The sequence below is a fragment of the Leuciscus leuciscus genome (genome assembly GCF_965113295.1).
Source record: "Leuciscus leuciscus genome assembly, chromosome: 1".
NCBI lineage: Eukaryota > Metazoa > Chordata > Actinopteri > Cypriniformes > Leuciscidae > Leuciscus > Leuciscus leuciscus.
The window spans coordinates 58,302,832-58,323,582 of NC_138725.1; the positions used below are offsets into that span (position 1 = coordinate 58,302,832).

General features: G+C 39.0%; 1 protein-coding gene and 1 long non-coding RNA gene across 2 annotated transcripts in view; both read left to right on the forward strand.

Annotated features, from left to right (window-relative positions):
• Window positions 1-20,751, forward strand: part of LOC309509719 — a 358,786-nt gene that overhangs the window by 91,934 nt on the left and 246,101 nt on the right. The gene's annotated exons all lie outside the window — the stretch shown is intronic.
• Window positions 1-20,751, forward strand: part of ngfra (nerve growth factor receptor a (TNFR superfamily, member 16)) — a 38,440-nt gene that overhangs the window by 1,434 nt on the left and 16,255 nt on the right. Inside the window, exons 2-3 of the mRNA XM_082184194.1 lie at window positions 2,779-2,941; window positions 16,913-17,275. Coding sequence (XP_082040320.1) covers window positions 2,779-2,941; window positions 16,913-17,275 — 526 coding nt within the window. The remainder of the gene's footprint in view (window positions 1-2,778; window positions 2,942-16,912; window positions 17,276-20,751) is intronic.

Below are 20,751 nucleotides of genomic sequence, written 5' to 3' on the forward strand. Positions count from 1 at the left end.
TACCGAGCGCCCTACGTGACCCTCACCACCTCCAGTCTCGTGTAACATGGTCAAAATCAGTTTAAACATGCACACGCTCTTGACTAAACACAATTACACCGTGACCTCTTTTCAGTGATCTGATTTGCAAAATGGCAAACGGAGCCGGCAATTGAGTTTGCTCCAGGTGCACAGAGTCAGTGAAGGATCTCCACCGACACATGAGCCAGCAGCGCTCCGTCTGGAGTGCCATTTTACAGCTGCGCGAAGGCACTAGTGCGCTTCACAAGAGATCTGACGGGGACACAAGCCGCCTAATTGGTGGTGAAAAAGGCGATGGCTTGTCAAGGCTTGATGTTTTACGGTATTAAAGCTCAGTCTCATTTCCTGGCTGGTGCATAGCGGTGCATTACGGACAGGTGCAGATCAGTGAATTGCACAGTAATGACAGGCCCTTGCAAACACATTTACTTAGCATAGAGTAGACCATAGACTTGATTTTCCAATTGATAACATTACTGGATTTGACCTCAGGGAGATTTATAGATATAGCAGATTAATTTAGTCCCCAAATATAGCTAAGTGAAGCCACATACTCTTTCGTTAGATGTGTTAAGCATTGGGCATTCTCCATACTGGGGAGTCCATTAAAGCCTGCCAAGTTAACTCATCGGCACGCTTACTCAAGCGAATGCAAATTGAGAGAAAAAAGAAAGGATGACAGCCAGGGTTGATGAAGAGAGAGAGAGAGAGAGAGAGAGAGAGAGTAAATGAGGGGGTGAGTTGGCTGCTGTACCAGTGCATCTGTTTCTGAATGAGAGTGAGAGAGGATGTGGATGAGGGGAGGAGGAGGGTGGAAAGAGGAGTCTTAAAGGGCAAATAGAGTGTGTGAGAGAGAGGCTAGGAAGGTAGATAAGATTAGGAACAAGAGGTGACGTTTTAATGAAAACGTGCAGAAGATCAGAGAGGTTTTCCCTCTTTACTTTGATTGTGGGGGGTCTAGATGATGGCGATCTGTCTAAATTGTGTGTAATTGTTACAACTTGTAATGTGCTACGGTTTCTATTAAAGAATGTTTGCATGTGTGTGTGTGAGAGAGAGAGAGAGAGAGAGAGTGAGAGAGCGAGCGAGAGAGAGAGAGAGTATGCTAATTCATTAATGAATGCAAGGAGAAAAATGTGCTGTGAGTTTAATTACCCTGTTATGTGTGTGTGTGTGTGTGTGTGTGTGTGTTTGTGAGTGTGTCTTTGAAACACTCTGGAATCCACAGGTTAATGAATGAATCTGTGCTTCTTTTCACAGCCATATTAAAGAGAAACGCTTCAACAAGGCCCACTTATTGCTCAATAGAGCACAGCGGTGGGGTCCCAGAAGTAAAAATGCCATTCATTTACACCACTGAGAAATAGATTTGAATGATATTGCATAAACTCTTCAAAAAACTTCCAAAACAAAGCATGAGCTCAAAGATTGTTACGATATGGTATAGGCTATGTTTCTATAACAGTCACAAGCCATGGATAGGACAAATAGGACAAATTACACCCTTCTAAATATTTATAATTATAACTAATAAAAAAAAATACACACACACACGTATGTATATGTATATATAGGCGAGAGAATGAGAATGCACTTTATTGTCCCATATTTAAGAAATTTGTCTTTGATTCAGAAACTCGGTCATCTAGACACACAAACATAAACCACACAATTCAACAATCTATAGTCTTACTGATGTAAGACTTTTAAAGTATTTGTATAATGTTTCGACCTACACATTGGAATATATACATGCACACGGCCATTTTGGATTCAACTACTGTAGATTTACAACACTTTATGGGACGAGTAGTTATTTCTCTCATTAACTAACTTTAGGCTAATTTTGTAATAAAAAAAAATCATTCAAATTATGGTTTGTAATGTGATTCATCTCTGGTTGATGTGGTTCATGGCTTAGGACACTTTATTGAATAAATTGAAGAATTGAGACCCCTTGGGTTATTATTGACAATACTCAACAAACAGATCAGGAGCTGTGAAAGAGGGGAGGGGTAGGGCTAATAGATGTCTTGGGTAGAGAGGCTCTACGGACCCTTATCTGTGAGACCTCGATGTGTAAAGTATGTGTAATCGTACCCGTGACAATACGAGAGAAACCGCTGGACATGTAATAGACATATGCATAACCTGTCTCATCTTGCTCAACACGCCCCAGCTTTTGGAGACAGAAATGCAATCAGCACAATATGTTGTGATGCAGCTGTTACCAAACTCTTACCAAAAGAGTTTATGAGGGACAGTTTTACTATAAATTAGAAATACCACAAAAAAGAAGTTACAAAGTTTTAGGTAAACTTTAGAAGTTTCGCATCAGAATCACTGCTGTCACAACACTCAGCACATCTTGTCGTCTGTCAGCTGTCACAATTTAATAACCAATTTGCAATATTCTAACCAAATCAATGGGAGATTTTTAAACCTTAATCAACTTTCAATGTAGAATAAAGTTAAAAGTAACCACAACCAAATTTAATGCTTAAACAAATAAGGGTAAAACTATCTGCAAAACAATGTTTGAATGGAGTTTATACTTTAGGTGGTTCAGGCTGAATTAATTGCAGCAATTAGTGGAAAAGAAGAAGGAAAGAGCATTTGAGGAATATCAATATGACTATATTTCCCTGCAAACACATTAACATCAAAATATCTCAAGGATTTATGTGTAATGGGAGACAAGGAACCTGTGGAGCCCTAGAGAGATGGGATATTAATGTCATTTCTCTCTTTCTGTAGCTGGGGCTGGTGTTTGGCTCTAAGCTGGAGCGAGCCGTAGACGAGGAGTGTGAGTCGGGGAGTTACACTCGCAGCGGGGAGTGCTGTTTGCAGTGTCCTCCAGGAGAGGGAGTGGTCAAGGAGTGCGGAGCCACCCAGACCGAGTGCAGTCAATGCTTAGACAGTGAGTACAACTTCTCATATAACTCACACACTTACATGCATGTAGGCCATGACATATACAGAATTGTTCATGCACATCCAAGTACTGATAATCTTCACAAATATTCACACCTTCACAAACACTTACTTTCACGCACTTAAATTTATGAACACATAATTTAGTCTCTCACACGTACACTTAGTAACACATAATTATGCTCTCTTGCTCCCTCTGTCTCTCTCTGTCTCTGTCTCTCTCTCTCTCTCTCCCTCACACATGTGCACATATATATACCCAAAGAACAGACAGAAAGCTGAGAGTAATTATGCAATTAGCTGGTTACGGTATATGAGCTGCTGCTGTGTGTGTGTGTGTGTGTGTTTGATACTTTAATTTAGGCCAAATGTTCAGCTTTAAACCAGAAAGAGGAAAACCAATCCTTAAAGTGAGAAATCTGGGGCTGTCAATTGATTATCTATTTTCTGAACATGAAGTTGGTACTTGAATTGAACATTAGTATTATATATCATTGAAAAGTTTGGGGGTAGCTAATGTTTTTACATTTTTTTAATAAAAAGGCTGCATTTATTTAAGCAAGATACAGTAAAAACAGTAATATTGTATAGTAGGGCTGCACGATATTGGAAAAAAATTACATTGCGATATTTTTTTCCCCAACGATTGTGATATTGCGAGCCATCAATCCAGGCTAAAGTCAATAATTACCATTCCATGATATTAATAATTTCACTAATAAGCAAGCTTCATTATTTTATTCCAAAATTAGAACATATTTCTGTAAACACAAAATTAGAACATATTTCTGTAAACACAAAATTAGAACATATTCCTGTAAACACAAAATTAGAACATATTCCTGTAAACACAAAAGCAGAACCTATTTCTGTAAACACAAAAGCAGAACATATTCCTGTAAACACAAAAGCAGAACCTATTTCTGTAAACACAAAAGCAGAACATATTCCTGTAAACACAAAAGCAGAACATATTTCTGTAAACACAAAAGCAGAACACATTTTTAAATGAAACAGCAGCTTTACACCAACCCCCAACCTCCTTGTTTTGTGGCCACAACTTTATAACACTCCAGGCAAAGTACCTCTTTTTGGTCAACATCCTCCTTTTTGTAGCCGAAATAGTCCTGATTTTGACTTTCTTTTTGGTACGAAATCATCTTTTCTTTTTGCAGCGGATCCTCTTCGTCGCCCATTTTTAGATTGCCAGTAAATGTTGGCTGTGAGCATAGACAGTATAAGAAGTGGACAGAGCCATCTCATTGGAACTCAATTGAGACAAGTGAAGCCCATTTTTAGCGATTTTTTTTAGCACTTCCGTTCCTGACGCGCAGACTCAAACCGACTCAAACCAGAGCCCGTCTACGGAGAGCCTTGGCACTTCCTATTAGCCCCATTGTATCGATCTTGGTTGCAGTTCCATTAGAATTCCACTGGAGGTGATCGCGGGCGAGTGCAGACTTAATGGGAGTCTATGGGGCTAGACGGCTAAATGTGTCTCTTTCACCCGATTGCCGTTGAGAAATCTCAAATTTTATTGTAGGTTTTGCCAGTTCAACATGGGTTATAGGTCGAAAATTGAATGAACGAGTACTTATGTCCTTTCGATTTCTTACAGGTTGAGTTGTTGTTGCCCATAACACGCTAGCATTCTGCTAATGAACGCTGATTGGTCAGTGAAGGACTGATTACGACCAGAGATACCGCTTGATGGCATCGTGGCATCCGAAGCAGGACCAGAAACAAACAAAACAAAAACTCTTCTAGCACGTGTAGTTACCTGTGTCAGCTGTGTTGTCGATGCCTCGAGAGAAAAGAAAGTGCAGAGCGCGAAAGCACCAACGCGACTGAAGGATTGCCGTAAAGCAGTATCTCTGGTCGTACGATGTGTATGACGTCATTGACACTTTAAAAGACTTTTTAAAGCAAATAAGTGACTCTAAAAAATCTAATACCCAGCAATGTGTAATTTCTTTGCATCTCCTTTCGAATACAACATTCAAATTACTAGACAAAAAATTATATCCTGAGAAAAGTGGATTTTGATGGGTATAGCGCCATAGACCTCCATTCATTCTGCACTCGCCTGCGAGCGCCCCCGCATGGACAGAGACGTGTTACTGCAGCCAGTCCAGAAACCGGAAGTAAGCAGAGAGTGCCAATTGACCTTTCGCCGGCCCCTCCCCCAAAACGGCCATTGTCCAATCACACATCATAGCAACCGTTACTATGTGAGCAGGTCCGACAAACATTAGCAAGATTGTGAAGCGTGCGCCCATGGCGTTTGTAAATCGGACACTACATACCCCGAGAGATTGTCTGGAGGAGTTGTGTTCTTTCCATTCCCAAAGCCGAAAACACAACGTGAGCGGTGCCTACAATGGATAAAACAGTGTGGACGGCCCCACTCCCAGTTAAATGTGTCGAACATTACGAAGCATAAATACGTCTGCTGGCTGTGGTATCGATGGCTACTTAAAGTTTTTTTTGTTTTGTTTTTCTGATCTGAAAAACGATCCTATCTGTAACTCAAAAAACATAATATTGTCTGAACCGCGAGTTTTATGATCCGTTGCCCCACTAATAAATATTATGGTCTCAACCGCGATTTTTGTGATCTGTTGTCCCCCTAATAAATATTATGGTAAGTGAATTATGAAAGACAATCAATGAAAGTTATTTAACGTTAGATGCAAATCAAGGCTATGTCTGGTAAACAGTTATTGTGTGATTTCGTTTATTGTGCTTTGTCAACTTGAAGCATGAATTTGAGAAAGAAAATCATTTTTGGAAGAAAATGCACCACATACTTTTGACAATGATATAGGCCTAAGTTAGCTAAAAGATTGTAAAAGCTTTCAGTTCACCTGCCTACTTGTAGTTGAAAAGTCAAATTAAGCTTGATTAATGATATAATGTGACTGATCAAATAAACTACAGCATCGGGAATATAACTCCCATGTGTTTTGCAGCATTTAAAATTTTAGTCGTGTTATGCGAAAAAACACACATGTATAAGAAATTATTGCTGACAGTGACAGCACTTTTATTTTCAGAGACAGTTTTTTCTTTCACACAAAAACACAACAGTGTAAAGTGTCTTACAATGCTTTTAAACACTTGTTTCCTTGTTCTTTGTCATAATCACAAATGATGTGTATGAACACCGGTAAGCATTAGCCTCGATAGAGACGTAGATAGTAGTCGTGTCTCCTTCATTGCGTATTTATATATTATAATATATCCCTCCACTGCATACTGTAACCCTTTTTGCCTCAATCTGGAAGATATCGCGGAGGTATTGCTCCAAAAAAGGTCACTGACACGCACGGGTATACCTTTTTCCGTCATGGCAATCTGTCGCGCTGGTCGTGTTTGACCATTTGTTTGTCGGACGTAGCAACAGTAACTAAGGGGGGCGGGGCTCGGCGAAAGGTCAATTCTCTTCCTATTAGACATTTTTTTTTTTTTTTTTTTTTTGCTCTCTAAAAGTTTTTTTTTTTTAGTTTTTTTTTTTTTTATTGATATGCCTTTAACAAAGAAATACAATATACAGCACTGCATTGAAAACATTAATAAAATAATAATAAAAAAATAAATAAAAAAAAAATAAATACAAAACAGCCTCCTCAAATAAGAAAAAACTGTACATAGTACTTAAGAAACTTCTTGTTCTTACTATTATCAATGAGTTTAAGAGATTTAACAATAAGGGAAATCTCAGCAATAAAGGCCTCAAGTCTAGGCAAAGACTTGAGAAATTAGTTTTTGTGAATAAAAAATTTACAATGCAACACAAAGAAATTAACAACACTCTCAATAGCACAGTCACTCCCAGAAAAATAGAGGAATATATCAATGAAAAGTTTAAATCACATTTGACAAAATGAGAAAGATAAAGACCCAAGCTCTGCCAAAGAGGCTTAACCTGATTGCAGTGGTAGAATAAATGAAGCAAAGTTTCTTTCTCAACTTTACAAAATACACACAGGTCAGAGATATCAACAAAAGAGGAAATTTGTGAGTTAGTTGGGTAAACATTATGAAGAATCTTAAAGTGTACCTCTCTTATTTTATTGGACATACAATATTTCTCAGGGAGTAACCACGCTTTCTTCCAGTGAATACAGTCAAAAAATCAGAATACTTACTCCTGCTTACTCACGCCAAATAACTCTTTGCTCAAGCTCGCCGCCTCTGCAAGATTAACGTTGGCAGTTTGCACACACAGCTACTAGAAGATTTACATCTGTCAGACATGTTGCTCACGTCATCAAGCTTAGTTTGAGCAGAGAATGTCTAATTTTGACTGTCTTCCTATTAGACATTCTCTGCTCAAACTAAGCTTGATGACGTGAGCAACATGTCTGACAGATGTAAATCTTCTAGTAGCTGTGTGTGCAAACTGCCAACGTTAATCTTGCAGAGGCGGCGAGCTTGAGCAAAGAGTTATTTGGCGTGAGTAAGCAGGAGTAAGTATTCTGATTAATTATTTTGTATAGTATTTATTTTAAAATGTAACGCCAGTACGTCCTTCTCCTCCTGTCTGTACGGTAATTTCTCTACTGTGCGACAGAGAGTCGAGTGGTTATGACGCAATCGTTAGCCTATTTTTACAAAAAACTATTTCTACAGGGCCATAATGTAACATAGAAGGTAATGGAGCCCTTTATTGTCGTGTTTCTTTAGAAATAAATAATGGACAAATGGAGTCTTTAAACGCCTCAGATGTAAAGTTATTCGCTGTCAAAGTGACGCCAAAATGAATGGGAGTCAATGGGAGTCAGTGCGGTGAGCACTGAGCAGCGGCACAGCGAACCAATCACTGTGCAGGCAACGCGGAACGTGCATGTCACCCCAGCAACAAGCCATACAACAAACTCGTGTTTACTGTGTGCTACCCTGGTGCTACCGTTCTCTTAATACATCATGGGTGCTACTACCCTTCACATCGCATGTTCCGGCGATGTGACTATCGCTCATGCGCACATCGCGATGTCGATGTTAAAACAGAATATCGTTCAGCCCTATTGTATAGTAATACAATTTTAAATAACTGCTGTCAATGTTAATACATTTTTTAATTATTCCTGTGATGGCACAGCTGATTTTTGTTTCATGTGATCTCGAAATCATTCTAATATGATGATTTGCTGCTCAAAAAAATATTTCTTATTATTATCAATGCTGAAAAACAGTTGTGCTGCTTTATTTTTTAGGGAAACCAGTTTAGGGAAACCAAATTCTTTGATGATGAGAAAGTTCAAAAGAGCAGCATTTGTTTACATAAATCTTTACTATAAATGTCTTTACTGTAACTTTTGATCGATTTAATCGATTTGAAGTTAATTTCTTTAAAAAATTGTGCTGCCCCCAAACTTTTGGATGGTAGAGTATATATATTCTTTCCATTCACAGAAACATTTAGAAAAGGCACTGGCACATTTGGAAATGACAAGACACATTTTTCACCTGTTTTACAGCAGGTCTCATTCTTTTGTTGTGAATGGTTCCTAAATGGGCTTTATCCTACTTTCTGCTCTCAATAAGAGAAACAAACAGTCCTCCGTGAGCGCTGAGAAGCTTTTAGGACGGCAGGCCTGAAATAGAGGAGATCTAATGTTTCAGGACAGGACACTTTACATCAATAACCCAACTGGGTGCTTTTTGTTTTTTCAGTCTGTGTGGGATATAAATAAAGATGGTGAATGTTATTTTAGAAAAGCATCTGCATTCATTTTTAGTGTAACAAAACAAGCTTCCTGTTTACTGATAGACAAAAACACATTTTGTGACCTTTGCGTTAGTCTCCTGTCCCCTTTCTCCGAGTGTTGGCAAAGACACACAAACACACACGCCTCTTTCATGCATCCTCGCCCCCTCATCCCCTACCCAGTCTAGACACAAGCACACATCAGCAACTACTGAAATATTTAGCTGTCCATTTTCTCTCTTCCCCCTCCCTCACATACACATCGAAGTGAAAACTGATTGACACGAACCTGTCACCATCGCAGCTACTGTCTCAGCCGCCATTTCATCACAAATCAGGCCAACATCTTTGACTCACACACACGTAATAGCGGACTGATATTACTTTCCATTGATTACTTTGATTTCATAATAAATCAAAAATGATCTTGTAGCTCAACGGCTAGAGCTTGGTGCTAACAACAATAGGTTCATTGGTTTGATTCAAGTAGGTTTTTGTGATATGTTTACTATAATTAAACTAGTAATAAAATGATACCTAATGCTATTTTTTATGTTTTGTCAATGTTCCGTATGATAACGATCGGAAATTGCTCCAGTTGCTCTACATTTTGCTTTAAAAAGTGAAGCATATTTTTAGTACAATTCAGATTTTTTGCTGTAAATTTTATGTCAATTAAGGACTTTTTCCTCCAAATTCCCATTACTGTATATATTTTAATTAATAATAATAATGAATATTCTATTTATATTTTACTTTATAATATTATTTATATTTGTGTTATAAATAATAGTATTTGTTGTACTAATTTATGCTGGTTTAAATACAAAATAAAACTTTTACTGTAGTGTAAATAGTGTCTAATCTAAAAAACAACAACATTGATAATAAAAACAAAGGAAAATAATAAAAAGTGTCTGAATAATCATGAAAATAATGTGGTGAATGATTTTGTGGTGAACGTGACCTGGACATGTTTTCATAAGATTTACCCATATTTTTCTACAATGCATAATTGAAAGGACTCTTTGTCGTTCTGAAGTGAAATGTGAATGAACGTGAGTCTGTTATATATTCTGTTTGTTATAGGTACTGTAGGAGCAGTGTTGAACTGGAATCTGTCAGTGTATTAATTCAGAGAGAGCTGACTAATGACTGATGGGGATTGGGAAATAACAGCTTTAGATAATGATGCATTATAGCACAGGCAACATCATATGCCCTAACCCATTCAGACTAAGACTAATACAGCCTGTATTCTGAGAGAGAGAAAGAGAGAGGTTGTTGCTACTGAACATTTAAGCAGAACTCAGGACTGGAGCCATCGCTGTTTTTATTGGCCTGTGCAGCCGCTCTACCGTTCCACGCAGCTTTGATTTATTACTTTAACTGTATTATAAATGAAACAGTCATAGTACTAAAGAACAACTGAATTGTGAAAACAGAGCAAGAGAGAGTGAGAAACACATTCAAGTTTGTTCTGATAAACCAATATGGTTGTGATTATAGATCAGAATACAGTGCATTACGCAATGGATGTTTTTTTCTCTTTTTCTAGGCCCGTTCAGTATTAAGTTACTTTACAAAATCTTTTAAAATGTGCCAGCAAAATATTGGCAAACATCTCTAGTTACAGTTCTCCTCCAGCAAATGACAGCCAAGCAGAAAACCAGCTCCGAAAGAAAAGCGTAAAAAGATCCCACGCACCTGGCTGGTTTGTCTGTAATTGTAAAGGGATAAAATCGCACAGACTTCAGCTGATGACGTTACAGGAAGACACGCCGTATGAGGCAGCTCGAGTCTTTTTCCATTTGCCCTCCTGACAGAAACGGTGGTGTGTGATGGAGCTATTTATTATGCGTGTAAACAGTCATCAGCAGAGCATGTGTGTTTGGGCTCTCCGTTGTTTCTGTTAGTTTTGTGATATCCGTTTATAATCAGTGCAGGGACGGCTGCATTCAGGTGTATCCCTGCAAACACGTGGCTGGTGCTCTGTTCATTTGTTCATGGTTGTGTGCACACGCTCTATAGGAATGTCACAATAGTCTTAACTCACTCTAAAGATGATATGTTTAAAGTGAACTCAAAAAAGAATGAAGAAGTAAACACTAGAGCCAAAATATAGAAATAATGAAAGTAAGATGGAGATCAGGCGGCATGTGGGCCATGTCATGCATTCTTCTCTCAAAGGCGGCAGGGATATTACAGTAAACGCAAAACAGACAAACAATACCATAGGTTTGACCCATGAGATAACAGTTATCCTGAGCATATCATATGCTCATAATTCATAATTTATAACAATTCATAATTTTTTAATTAATGAACAATGATATTTAAGTACAGACAGACAGACAGACTGATGATGATAGATAGATAGATAGATAGACAGATATAGACAGACAAACTGATGATGATATATATATATATAGATATATAGATACAAGATAGATAGATAGATAGACAGATATAGACAGACACACAAACTGATGATGATAGATAGATATATAGATACAAGATAGATAGATAGATATAGAATATTTAGCTAGTTTTCTAGGCCAGCCTTAGTTGGGTGACAAATGGACTGATCTTTGAATTCTCCACTGCAGAACGAGGTCATATATATCCATTAATAATTAATGAAGGAGAAACGAAAGAGAGAGTGAGACAACAAACAGATGGGCTGAAAGGCTTGTCCGGCTGAATTGACACTTTCAGAGTTCACCATGGCCTGCATCACATGACCCATATGTTTACCCATCATCCCCCTCTCCTCCCATAGAGCACTGGAGACCAGTCAGCTTATTGCTCTTAGAAAGAACATTATTAACTGTGTGTGTGTGAGTGATATGGAGAAGTGCTACATCTTGTACCTACAACATCAAAAGGTAATTAACGAAGATTAAAAATAATTTAGCCTATAATCTGGTAATGAATGCAACGGGTTAGGTTTAAATCGGTCATAATAAAAAACAGCGTTATCACTGCATCAGCAATCTCATATTTGTTAGTACAACATGTTTGAGCAGTTGTTTTTGCATGGTTTAGATGCCTTGATTATGGTAACCAAGTCATTAGCCTTAACATCACCTGCACAACAAGAGCAAACATGACAAGAACAGAACATCGAGTGTTTTAAGGAAATCTTCCGTTCAAGATTTGGCTGAGAGGTGAACACCCCACCCTCAGGCCAACTTTAAGCATAAACACATCTGCCTGCCCAGCATCAAATATTTCCAGATTCAAAAAGACATGATCTGTTGGTAAAACAAGCATCAACAGACTGCAGTGATGAATATCGCTCTTCTTCCTTGTTCAGATCCTACATATTGTAAAATGTAGAAAAAGAAAATGACAAATGTGATCTCAAATTTTTGCTTAAGTCTGGGGCTGCTCAAAATGTTCTCCTAAGAAAAGGATCCCTGTCATCTCACATGCTTCAAGAGATCTTATCCCAAAATGAACTCTTAAAAATAAAGGTAAATATGGTTCCACAAAGAACCTTTAACATCCTAGCACTCAAATAAAGGGTTCTGCGTGGAATGTAAAACTCTCTTGCTCTTTCTTTGAGTGTCTGAGAAACACTGAGTGCTCTCAGCAAAGCGACAGCGAGTCGTGCGCCTTACACTAGTGTTTACTGTGCGTCAAATACACTGTGCATTCATTAGGATGAACTGAAATAGTGCCCTTTACGGATTGCTTGACGGAGAGCGAAACTCTCAAGTGCTCAGTCAGTGTTCGGTGAGTGAAAATATGTCTGTGTGTACCAGTTCCAGATTGTAGAGGTAGTTCCTCGTTAAGGAACCCGCCTCAGCTTCACATCCGCCTTCCGCCATAGTTGTTTTTGCTCTGCACATGAGCTGTGAATGGGTCCCAAACAGAAATACGTCATCAACTAGGCTTTATCAGCAGCCATGTCACCCTGTAGCCCAAGACTGGTTGCCCACTGAAGCTAAGCAGGGCTGAGCCTGGTTAGTACCTGGATGGGAGACCTCCTGAGAAAACCAGGTTGCTGCTGGAAGAGGTGTTAGTGAGGCCAGCAGGGGGCGCTCACCCTGTGGTCTGTGTGGGTCCCAACGCCCCAGTATAGTGATGGGGACACTATACTGCCAAAAGAGCACCGTCCTTCGGATGAGACGTTAAACCGAGGTCCTGACTCTCTGTGGTCATTAAAAATCCCAGGATGTCTTTCGAAAGAGTAGGGGTGTAACCCCGGCATCCTGGCCAAATTTGCCCAGTGGCCTCTGTCCATCATGGCCTCCTAATCATCCTCATATACTGATTGGCTTCATCACTGTCTCCTCTCAACCAGTAAGCTGGTGTGTGGTGAGCGTTCTGGCGCAATATGGCTGCCGTCGCATCATCCAAGTGGATGCTGCACATTGGTGGCGGTTGAGGAGATTCCCCCCCTTCTATGTAAAGCGCTTTGAGTGCAGAGAAAAGCGCTATATAAATGTAATGAATTATTATTATTATTATTATCTTTTTATAGTCATTATCACGGGAAGACTAATTCTTATGTGAGGAGAATGAGAACATTGCTCAGGGTGTTTAAAATACACTCAACACGTGCGGGAGACAACTGTTCCCGCATGGTGACAGATACCCCTTTTCCACCAAGGCAGTGCTGGTGCTGGTTCGGAGCCAGAGCCTAGTTTCAAATCGGTTCTTTGTTTTTCGACACCCAAAGCACCAGCTCTAAACCAGGAAAAGTGGTTCTTAAACATTACTGGTCTAGAAGTAAGAACCGCTTGAATCAGGGGCTGGGGGCGGGGTTACCAGCAAGACGAACAGAAACTTGTGACCGCCAGTTTTAAAATAGGAAAAGCAAGGAAAAGGTTCCATGGATGTTAAAGGTTCTTCATGGAACGATCAATGGCAATAAAGAACCTTTATTTTTAAGAGTGTTGAACATTTTCATTGCACAAGGGATCTTTATAGTGGAAATCTTATTAAATGTTCTTTACACTTTAAATTACTGAAAGGTTCTTTGGGGAACCAAAATATCTCTTACTGTATAGCATTTGCTGTAAAAACCCTGTTCTGGTTCCTTTATTTTGAGAGTGTGTTCTCATCAATCTGCAATCACAACTTTCAGCATGAACTAAGTTAGAGATAGAGGAACTTTTCCTCATCAAATTGATATGTTACAACTGAGATCTTACCGTGTCAACAATTGTCAGAAACTTAGGGATAAACATCTCAAACAAAGTTAACACTTAAATCAAAAGTTCAAATCAAAGCAATAGTTATTAACTCACTTAGGCTATGTTGAGAGCCTAAATAATTTATTTATTTTTTTGCTTACTGATCCAGTTCACTGATCTGAGTTTAACAGTCAACTGCAGGGGACATGCGTTTGAAACAACATGAGGAAATTTACAGAATTTTTAAATTTCCTAAGCTATAAAAGAGCAACATCTGAGTATTTAAATATTACTCTGGATCAGTGTGGAAAACAGCTGTGTGATGAAAAGCTGTCCTGTTTTCCAGGAATATAAGAGCATTTCCAGCAGACATCTATCTGCATGTTTTTCTGCCTATCTCTGTTTGTTTCTTTGTTTGTTCAGCACCATGATAATTAAACAACAGGAACACACACAGATGAGAGACAAACACGATTTGAAATTCTTGATAATATCTTACCCTTACTTTATGGTGAACCAGTCTAAAGATGAACAAACTGGCATTTGGAGAACCGTCAGATTAGTGTGCTGGTGATGACATTTATTGTGAATGTGCGGATGTGTATCTGCTGCTCGCTGTTTTAGAGTGCGCTTCTGAGGTTTTCTTTATGAAATATTATCTTCATCCTAAGACAAATACAACTGGTTTATTTGGTGTTAATGGTTCTAACTCGTAGATTCCACCTTTAAATGTTTATGTGGACATAAAAAGAGTTTCATTCTTGCTGTACTAAAACAAAACGGATGTTTCTGCCTTTTCATCCTGTTCACATCCTGTTCACATTCCTTTGCTTTCTGTTGTAAGATCTTGGATGATAGTCCAATATAATAGCTCAGATTTATCTGTCAGATCCTTTTATGGTAATGACAGATTATCTAACATAAATTGGTCTGAACAAGTTTAAAAGTTTATTGCTGTGTGTAACAGGGAATGAATACTTGACCTTCTGTTTACACACGATAGTGCAGAGGAAAATGTTTTGGCTCAGAAAGGCTTGTCATTTGTTTCATTTAATTATCAACTTTGTCTCAGATGTTTTCTCCTAAAATTCCTTAGGAGAAGATAATTTGGTTTCGGGAAAAAAATAATGAGAAATGTTCATGCCGAAATCTCTGACTTTTGATTCCACCCTATATCTGTGAATCTAAGCTCAGAGACAAAAGTCTCAATTTAATTTTATTATACTGTCTAGCAGAAACATATTAAAGAGATCTAATTTTTTCTTTTTCTTTTAAATGAGGACTGTTTAAGAGAGAGAAAGTTGTCTTTGGTGTGGGGAGAGAGAGACAGCCAGAGTGTCCCCCATATTCACAAACAAGAGCTGCCATGACCGTGACCAGGCATTTAAAACAACCTGGTTTATAAAGAACATCAAGCATAAACTGCTTTCCCATTCCTGTAAAAACAAAAAACAAACAAACATATTCTTATTGTCCTCTAATCCTTGCTCTCACCTCTCCTGTTATCAGAGAGACAAGGTCTAGGGAACGATAAAGATTGTGTACTTGTTTACTGAACCTATTCTGTAAATTGTTCATGTGAAAATAATAAATATATTGATAAAATATAAAAAAAGATCTAGGGAAACATTGAAATCCTAAATTTGCTGGGTTTAAATTACAAACCCGTCAGGCCGTCCAAAATGCCTGTCACACATTCTTTGCTCTACAGTAAACCCGATTTCACTCGAAGCCACACACAAACCCTTTGAATAATTTACAGCTTTCGCAATAATTTTCCATCTCCTTGTTTTATTTTCATATGGCATCTCAAATTCTCACATAGGGGAAAAACTCTTCTTGAGAAAAGTTCTTTAATAAAGCCCTTTAAATAAAGTTAAATGCAACAAGGTAACGCATTACCTCAGGGCTGAATTTAGGCACTACTAACGGTGTCCAGGAAGTCAAATAATCTTTCAAAAACTAAGTTGAAGTTCTTGGAATGATGAAAAAGACAGAAAAAAGCAAAGAAGACATGGACCCTTGTTCAACTGCTTGTAATGGAAATATAATCAGCCAATCACATGGCAGCTACTCCATCTTGAGAAGAAGGTCATGGTTAAGAAGACGATCTGCTGAAATACAAACTGAGCAACAGAATTGGGAAGAACGGTGATTTAAGTGACTTTGAACGTGGTATGGCTCTTGGTTCGGACTGGTCTGAGTATTTCAGATTTGCACACAAAACCATCTCAAGGGTTTACAGAGAACGGTCTGAAAAAAAGAAAAATCTCTGTTTCCAGCAGCTTTTTGAATCTATGCCAAAAAGAATTTTGGCAGTTAATGGGGCAAAAGGGGGTCCAACCCAGTATTAGCAAGATGTTCCTAATAAAGTGGCATTAGCAGTGTATTACACCTCAGTGATCAGATGGTGTAGAACCACTTGGAAATATGCAACATGTAGAAATCACAGCTTTTGAGCCATTCACCTGATCCATGAATGCCATGTGACTAAATCACTCTGCTAAAGAAAAACGACAACACTGACTGGCTGCTGTCACCACAGGAACGCATACAGTCCAAAACACTTCACTAGTGACTACATCAGTATAATTTATATTCTGTTTGCAAAAAAAATATAACAAATACTTTTATGGAGAAAGATGCTCTTTGTAGACAATATTTGTTACGACACAACCGGACAAACCTTGGTCTCGCCGTTGGACTGCACAGCTATTCTGAAATCTGAAAGATGTCGAGAGCAGTTTAAACTAAATTCAGATGCATTATGTATACAGTAAAGCCAGGTAGACTTGTGTTTTGACTGCAGAAATCATTGCCATATTGAAATGAACAGAACTGAACACACAGAGATCTCTATAACACAATGTAGCACATTGTTCCTTTCCTTGATTACCAATTTTTTTCTCTTTGTCTGTTTTCACGGGCCTCGCCTCCTCACCGTTTTTCCTTGCCCTATTATGATCACTGATTAATTATAATTAAAGTGCTAAGGACGTAATGATTTAACCTGAGGGGTCATTATTTACAGGAGAAAGGCAGATTAAACTGTAATTATCTTGTCATTCTGATTATATCTCTCTTTTTCTCTCTCCAGGTGAGACATTCTCTGAAACGTTCAGTCACACAGAGAGATGTCAGACGTGTAGAGAGTGCACAGGTCTCATGCGTATGCAGACCCCCTGCACCGACTCGAACGACGCTGCGTGCGTGTGCAACTACGGCTACTTCATGAACGAACTGATTGGCCAGTGCGAGCCCTGCACTGTGTGTCCCAACGGTCAGGGAGTGCTGTATCGCTGCGAGCACTCCCACGACACGTCCTGTGAGGAGTGTCAGGGAGACACCTACTCTGATCGGGAGAGCTCACTGGACCCCTGCATGCCTTGCACCATCTGCGAGGAGGGGATAGAGATTCTCATCAGGAATTGCACACCCTATGAAGATGCATGGTGTCATGGTGAGAGAATAATGCACACACATTGAAATAAAATAATGAAATTATTCATTAAAATAATGACACAAAAATAAAAAAATAAATACAGTTTACGATGGTTTGTTACGAACATAAGATTTTGTTCCCATGTTTATCAAACTATTTCTGCTTCATTTTTCAGTTTATTTACTTACTTTTTTTCTTGCACATTTTAGTTGCACACAAAAAGAAAACCAATGCGTACTTGTAGCCTGTGGTCAGTCACTAAGGGCAACTGCACGAACACCACAACCGTTTTGTTTGGCTGTATAAGATGTGATTGTGCCTGATCTCTCTCACACTCTTTCTAACAGCCAAATTCTCTCAGTCTCAGTCATAATGTTTGCTTGCCTCCATGTGTTTAAGGATCAATCTGGGTCATTTCCGCGTGTGTCTGCTTGTGGCCCTGCAGTTGAAAAGGTCAAAGTGCGGATATCATGTGCAAAGCCCTGTAGTTATAGAGGTCACAACAGTCCAAAAGGTCAAACCCAGTGACATGCACACACACACACATACACAGTTTGTGGTTTGCAAGACGTATAAATAGCAAACATGTGCATTACAGTGATTTTACAACAGGTTATAGATGTTCATAAAACCTCTTTAACAGGGGAAAACATCACTGTTAACCTCATGTGGCTTATTGCTTTTATGAAAAGCGTATTGCTTTAAAAAAAACGAAAAAAACAAGTCCACGACTGTTTAAACAGACTGCAATTCTGTGTGGTGCCACTAGTGGTGCTGAAATTGCAGACTTTCCCTTTAAAATGATTAATAATATTACTAATCTTAAAATAATATAATATAATATAATATAATATAATATAATATAATATAATATAACATAACATAACATAACATAACATAACATAACATAACATAATATTGTATACTTCAATGTCCCCTAGAGGAAATTTGGTGTAGACTTGCTACATAGACATATTCCACAAACAAACTAAACAAACACCCAGGTGAATGTTTGTTTCTGTTAGGACTTAAGGCCCAGATATACTCAAGGTGAAGTTCTTTTTCGTTCTTCGTTTAGGGGTAAAACGTGAGCAGCGATGTACTGTTATTGAAAGTCTGACGCCACCCACACTGCTGAGAGCGGCGTTTAGATGAAAATGTAAATCTGTGCTGCGCACTTTCCTCTCAGTAACACGCAACAAAATTGGGAAAACAGTAAGCATTTTAATAAAGCATAAGATAAGCATCTGATCATAGAAGCGTGGTTATGTTTGCACAAGTTCTATGGCTCTCCAGTAAAGTCCAGTAAAGTTCAAATGAAGCAGATTTACCGTATTAAACATGAAACACAGTGTCAGTGTCACGTTTCATCAAAAGTACTACTTGTTTTCCCTCGCGGACGTCTCACCTCAACCAACTGAACAGGCCAGATGAACCAGAAAAAGATTTTAATGTGAAAGAAGGCGGAGCCTCCGCGCACACCTACCTATTACGTAATCGCCACGGACCACTGGTAGTAACAAAGGTGTTTACCAAGTTCGCTTTGGCATTTTGGCAAGCTGTTTTGAACTCCCAAAACGAAGTTTAAACAAACTTCGTTTCAGCCTAATTTTGTTTGAAATGACGTCACATCAGTTCGTTCTTTAATTTCGCTTGAAGTATATCAGAGCCTTTAGTTCAACCTGACCAATGGTTCCCAAAGAAACACTGTGGCTGTGGCCAGCAAGTGAAGGGCTGGCCCTTTTTCTACCTCTTTAATCAAACACACAGAGAAAGCTCAGTTTCCATGGCTGGAGAGGGCATGTAATGTGGCGTGTCATTGCATTAGTGTGCTAGCACTTGGTCGGTGGGACTGTCTGATGTCTGAAGCCTGGGGCTGTATGTGTGTGAGGGTCATTATGGCTTCTGCTGCTGAGGAAGATTAGGCAGGATGTGTCCGTTTGGGGTTTGGTGTCAGCCGTAGCTCTTTAGTGTGTGTTACACCCGGTATTAACATCTGTCTCAGGTAATCTGATCACAAATGGACAATGCTAAAGACAGGTGTAAACGGGGGTCCAAACTGCTTTGTGATTGGATCACTCAAACCACATTTGGAGGTAGCTGAAAAATGCGTGTGATCACATGGAATTTATTGTGTAAATGCTAATTGTGCCCTGACGCATCCTATAGCGTGAAGTGTGAACTTTCTACACCACATAGTGGCACCAAATGAATTTGCACAAAAGTGACTGTTCTCCCCACAGGCAAACAGATAGTCCCGTCCTAAACTCAAACTTTGTACAGAAAACTTTGCATTTTAGTACAGCTCAATAACCAGCAATGTTTGAAAAGAACAACAGCCACAAAGTTTAAAGTCTTCACTTTTGTTCACCAATTTGTTGAAGAATTAATATTGAAAAATGACACACTTTTAGCTGATTTACTAGGTGAATATTTGCTAAAATGGTGTTTCAGATGCTTGACTTGAAGTACTCTGCTTTGTGTGTGTGCTGTAGTGCAGCATAAGGAGAGGAGAGATATCTCTGCAGATGGAACCTGTAAATGATAAAACATCTGCAAGTGCTGTCTGTTATACTCACACACACATATGTTCAGCTTCACTGGCATCAGTTCCTGCTCTCATGTGCCTTTCCTGTGAGGTGAGATACAAACAGAGGAAAAAATTAGAAAAAAAGCTAAAATGAGATGGCTTGTTTTATACTTCCGTTAGCAGTGTTGAGGAACTTTGCACTCACAGGAATTAATTACTTTTTAAAATAGAAAACAGTTATTTTAAATTGCAATTATATTTCACTGTAGTTTTGATCAAATAAATGCACCCTTGGTGAGCATAACTTCAGACTTCTTTCAAAAAATAAATATCTCCCCAATACTGTCTTGACGATAATGTGATCATCCTTTGTGTGTACGGTTACACCACAGAGCAGTCTTGTTCTGCCATATCACTCACACACACACACACACACACACACACACACACACACACACACACACACACACACACACACACACACACACACACACACACACACAGTGATAGAGGTCCTTGTGTAGCCTGTACAGATGACTACCCTCTGCGAGTGCCTCATTATCTTCCTTAAAATGACCTTTTATGTGACCTTTACTGCCTCTCTCTATCTATCTTTATTTCTGTCTGTGTATCTCAGACCCTTTCATGACTATCTCTCTGGTGGGTCAGTCATTTATGAACCCTTTGATGAGGGTGGTGTATTAAAAACAAGCTCTTTCATGAGAATGACCACAGTCGGAGTCAAAGGCACACATGTCTGAATGACCAGTCTCTCTCGATGCTGGTGGTCCATGATGTATGGTGATTCACTTCCTGCAGCTCATACGGATTTCAGTGGCATGTGTCTGTGTGTGTATGTGACAGAGAGAGAGAGAGAGAGAGAGAGAGAGAGAGAGAGAGAGAGAGAGAGAGAGAGAGAGAGATGTGCTGAGCTCTTTCCTTTGTTGGATCGATAAGGCCATTG